The sequence below is a fragment of the Danio aesculapii genome, chromosome 12 (assembly GCF_903798145.1).
Source record: "Danio aesculapii chromosome 12, fDanAes4.1, whole genome shotgun sequence".
NCBI lineage: Eukaryota > Metazoa > Chordata > Actinopteri > Cypriniformes > Danionidae > Danio > Danio aesculapii.
The window spans coordinates 51333107-51338106 of NC_079446.1; the positions used below are offsets into that span (position 1 = coordinate 51333107).

The following is a 5000-nucleotide window of genomic DNA, read 5'->3' on the forward strand; positions in this document are numbered from 1 at the left end:
TACAGTACTCACAGAGACTGATCAAACTTCACAACTCAAGATTCTTTATTGTCATTTGAATAACGGAAATGATCAGATCAGAAACCCGCTGTAATGAGTATCTTACTCCTGCTGGAGAGTCCCAGTTTGATGTGCTCCATGTGTCTGTCTTCATCAAGATAGATGACCTGAAACATCACATGAAACATGCTCTATAGTCCACATCTGAGCTGATCTCCTGAACACACAGCGCTCTGCTCGGCTTATTGATCAGCTATTCTCCTGATCAGCTCTGCAGCTGGAGGAGTCTGACGGCAGGAGCACCTCAGCACAGTCTGCATCTGCATGATGACCTGACGGAGCCGCCGCTGGTCCCGGGTCAGTCCTGCCGCTGTTCAGGCAGTGCTGTATGCGCTGCTCAAACTGCGCCTGCACCTCCTGCATGTGCACGGGTGTGTGTGTGTGTGGAGGCTGCAGAACGTCCCTGCGCAGCTCCTGCAGGAACACACACTTCAGCCGGTTCAGCTCAGCAGAGAGAAGCTGCAGCTCTGCTGGAGACGCCTGACGCTCTGAGGACACACAGATGCAGGATCAGCTCCAACACCAGTGTGTGTGTGTGTGTGTGTGTGTGTGTGTGTGTGTGTGTGTGTGTGTGTGTGTCTGTGTCTGTGTGTGTGTATGTGTGTGTGTGTACCGCGGGCCATCTTCACCGTCTGAGACACCGCCCGTCTGCAGGTCTGGTCGGCCTGATGCAGAACGCTGGACGCACAGATCTGTCTGTCGGCCTCCTGAAACACAAACACACTCGGTCAGAGAGAGTGTGTGTGTGTGTGTGTTTACAGAACTGATAGTGTTATTGATCATCTGATTATTGTCTGCTGTATGATCAGACCTGCTGCTGCTCGTCTCGGACCCTCAGCGGGTTCTCCAGCGCAGACACACACAGATCCATCAGCTGCTGCCTGCAGGACACACACACACACACGCACACACACCTGAGCACACAGACCAGCAGTACAGCAGAGATACACCTGTGTGTGTGTGTGTGTGAGACCTACAGCTGTGTGTGTGTGATGTTCTGGCCGTCCAGTGTCAGGCTGTGTTTCTCTCTGCTGTCCGGCGGCTCCAAGCGCTCCGACATCTGCAGCAGCACAGCGTCAGGGAGCGGCCGACTGCGCAGACGGTTCCTCTGCACACACACACCCAGCGGACACTGCAGGAACACCTGACAGAAGCCCACGCCGGCTGCACACACACACACACACACACATATATATATACATAAGAGAGAGACACACACAGACAGAGAGAGAGAGAGAGATGTGCACCTACTCCTCCTGGCCAGCTGCTGGATCTGCTGCCTCATGCTCTGGTAGTAGAAGTTATCATCCAGCAGCAGGACGAGCGGCTGCGTGTGTGAGTGTGTGTGTGTGTGTGAGAGAAACACACTCTGATCCCGCAGCAGCTGCTCGAACCGCATCCACACACCAGCATCAGTCTGCTCCGGGAGTGTGTGTGTCTGCTCAGAGAGTGTGTGTGTCTGCTCCGGGAGTGTGTGTGTCTGCTCCGGGAGTGTGTGTGTCTGCTCAGAGAGTGTGCGTGTCTGCTCCGGGAGTGTGTGTTGCAGGAATCTTTCCAAACACACCAGTACTGTTTTTCTGTGCTGCTTCCATTCTGTCTGAAACACACACACACACACACACACACACACACACACACACATAATTAAATAAAAATATAATGTATCATATTATTCAATATGGGCATCACGGTGGCTCAGTGGGTAGCATGATTGCCTCACAGTAAGAAGGTCTTTGGTTCGAGTCCCAGCTGGGTCAGTTGGTGTTTCTGTGTGGAGTTTGCATGTTCTCCCCGTGTTGGTGTGGGTTTCCTCCGGGTGCTCCGGTTTCCCCCACAGTCCAAACACATGTGCTATAGGGGAACTGATCAACTACATTGGCCATAGTGTGTGTGTGGGTGTTTCTCACTGTACTGGGTTGCAGCTGAGAGGGCATCCACTGTGTAACACATATGCTGAATAAATTGGTGGTTCATTCTGCTGTGGCGACCCCTGATTAATAAAGAGACTAAGCTGAAGGAAAATGAATGAATGAATGTAAAATAATAATAGATCAGAATAAACTCTACAGTTTAATAATCTACAGTTAATGATGAAACAGTAACAAAAACAATAATAAACACTTTATTTACAATGATTCATTTATAATTATCTGTGTGTGTGTGTGTAAGCGCATCTCTGATGTGTTCACTACTCTCCTCTCTCTCTCTCTCTCTGTGTGTGTGTGTGTGTGTAAGCGCATCTCTGATGTGTTCACTACTCTCCTCTCTCTCTCTCTCTCTCTCTGTGTGTGTGTGTGTGTATAAGCGCATCTCTGATGTGTTCATTTCTCTCTCTCTCTCCCTCTCTCTCTCTCTCTCGGTGTGTTTACCTCTCTCCAGTCGCGCTCGGGGATCAGCAGGTCATAGGTCACCGTCAGGGTCCTCCAGCCGCGGGAGTGGGCGTGTCCCCGCAGCTGCTCCGCCAGGCGGGATTTACCGGCCGCCGGTAAACCGAACAGCAGGCAGAGACACGCGCGAGCGGGAGCCATGGGAGCCACCGGCGGTCAACTGATTCTGACAGGCGCTTCTGGAGCGCCACTGCGCACGCGCAGACCCCGCCCACTCAGAGTCTCGAGCACTCATTGGTCACTGGCTCTGTACGTCAGCAAAACAGGAAGTCCGATTCACGCGCTAAAGTTTAGAGTTTAAGTGATATAGTGACAAAACCGCGAGTCTGATCCGGTAAACGGGACTGAAGCACCCGCTACGCTCACCGGACACCCCAGCGGCGGGCCGGAGGAGCGTCTGAAGCCGAGGACAGCGCACGGTGTGACGGGCTACTGATCTGAGGAACACCGCCGAGCTGAGCAGCAGACAGACTGTGTGTGTGTGTGTGTGTGTGTGTGTGTGTGTGTGTGTGTGTGAGAGAGAGAGAGAGAGAGAGATGACAGAGCCACAGCGGAAGAGGCAGAAGCTGGAGGAGTCTGAACACCTGCACAGGTAAAACACACATCATCATCATCATAATTACTGATAACATTAGCATGGGAAATAAGCCTGTGTGTGTGTGTGTGTGTGTGTGTGTGTGTGTGTGTGTGTGTGTGTGTGTGTGTGTGTGTGCAGCTCTGCAGGTGAGCACACACACACTCCTCCTCGCTCCTCCAGGCAGACTCAGCTCTCTCTGCACCGCTGGCTGAAGCCGAAGAGTGGGTCTCCGGAGAGCCAGAGCCCAGACGCAGTGACCCAGCCCACACTGACCCAGGACACATCCTCCGGCTCTGAGCCCCAAGGGGCCCGCAGGACCCCGCAGTTCTTCAGCAGAGCCCCGGGCAGGTGAGCACTACTCTACTGTACTGTACTGTGAGTGACCTCATTAATATTCATGAGCCACGGCGGATCTGGCACCACCCTCAGCCTCTGATAACTCCGCCTTAATGTGTGTGGAGACAGATGCTAGAGCTGATCATGGAGCATTAGCGTGAGCGCGGCTCCAGCAGAGTGTGTGTGAGGCCCCGTCCACACTGGTGTTTCTGAACAGCTCTCCTCACACTACACTGCTGAACACACACACACACACACACACACACCCTCTCTGCAGTGTACACACACGTATCTGAGCTCCAGCAGTCAGCAGGTGTTTGAGCACACCTCCCCAGGTGAGAGCGGCGCAGGTCAGACAGTTGCTGAAGGGTCTCCCGCTGGATCTGATCTCCCTCTAGTTGTTAACGGTGGTCTTGAACTCCTCTGCCGACTCTGGGCTCTTCTGAATCTCTTGTTGTCCTCAGGTGAGGTGTTTGGGCTGAGCGCAGAGATCAGCTGATATATGAGTGTGTGTGCCTTTATTTCCTCTCTGGTGCGTTCTCCTGTTCTGATGATCACTGATGATCTTCAGCAGAGTCTGCAGGCTGTGTGCTTCATATTCTTCACTGATAATGAGAGGAGGCGCTGATGTTCTGACCCGTGTTCTGTTAGAGATATGCACACAGTGAAGATGAGGCTCAGACAGATCTGCAGCTCCACGACGCCTCCACATCTCTGCTGTCTGTCAGTGGATCTCAGAATGAGAATAGGCCGTTCCTCATCTCAGGTGTTCATTATTGGTGATGGTGAAGCGGCGGAGCCTGCAGGGGGATGATGTGGATCAGCTTATACACTACACTGGGTTTAACTGCCGTGTTCTCCATATCTGAACTGAAGGAGAGGAGGCAGGACTCAACCCTGAGCTCTTCATATTGAGGAAAAGGCCCAATCAGAGAGGAGAACGTCTGCAGCCACGCCTCTGTCTTCAGATGTCTCCGTTTCCAAGGCGGGAAAACTCCAGAAAGAGAAACCGCAGCTAAATGTATTAGTGTAAACGGGTCATGAGATGCTGCTGGAGCCGCTGCAGGACCCGCAGTAGCTGAAGCTGCAGTGACCTCTCACAGATAGCATACGACTGTGGGCCACTTTAAGCAGGTATTCGGCACTGGTGGTCTTCCTTCAGCGCAGACAAATTGAATGTGAGCCTGAAGTGGCCCACCTGTACAATGGCAATGGGGGTCAAAGATCCAAATTCATATATGGGCCATTTAAAGCAAAGACTTGGCACTGAATAGCACAATGTAATCTGAGTGTGAGCCTAATGTGGCCCATGTGGAAATGATCAATTTAGCCCAAATGATGGAGGACAAATGTGGGCCACAGTTGGTAAAAATACGGCCTAGTCATTTAAGGGTAATCTGGGTCTAAACCTAAAGTGGCTCACACGTGTTGGTGCAAATGTGGCCCAGTTATCTTAAGACAAATTTGGGCCATTTTTGGCCAATATTTGGCACAGTTAGCTCTGGTTTAAGTGGCTGTGAGCCTAAAGCGGCCAGAGAAGATATGTGGACCACATAGACTATCGTCACCATCATGGAGCAAAGTGTTAGCTTTAGTTGGGCTCAGAGCCCTGAACCTCTAATATAAATGTTCTTTTGGGC

General features: G+C 51.9%; 1 protein-coding gene and 1 pseudogene across 1 annotated transcript in view; one reads left to right on the top strand and one right to left on the bottom strand.

Annotated features, from left to right (window-relative positions):
• The window catches only part of LOC130238075 (L-seryl-tRNA(Sec) kinase), a 2710-nt gene extending 21 nt beyond the window's left edge, over nucleotides 1–2689 (bottom strand). Inside the window, exons 1-6 of the mRNA XM_056468961.1 lie at nucleotides 2430–2689; nucleotides 1312–1657; nucleotides 1038–1224; nucleotides 872–941; nucleotides 674–767; nucleotides 1–548 (exon numbers count right to left, since the gene is read on the bottom strand). The exon at nucleotides 1–548 is cut by the window's left edge and continues 21 nt beyond it. Coding sequence (XP_056324936.1) covers nucleotides 250–548; nucleotides 674–767; nucleotides 872–941; nucleotides 1038–1224; nucleotides 1312–1657; nucleotides 2430–2588 — 1155 coding nt within the window. The 5' untranslated portion in view covers nucleotides 2589–2689 and the 3' untranslated portion in view covers nucleotides 1–249. The remainder of the gene's footprint in view (nucleotides 549–673; nucleotides 768–871; nucleotides 942–1037; nucleotides 1225–1311; nucleotides 1658–2429) is intronic.
• Nucleotides 2690–2924: 235 nt separating this feature from the next.
• LOC130238143 (poly(ADP-ribose) glycohydrolase-like) overlaps nucleotides 2925–5000 on the top strand; it is a 12247-nt pseudogene continuing 10171 nt past the window's right edge.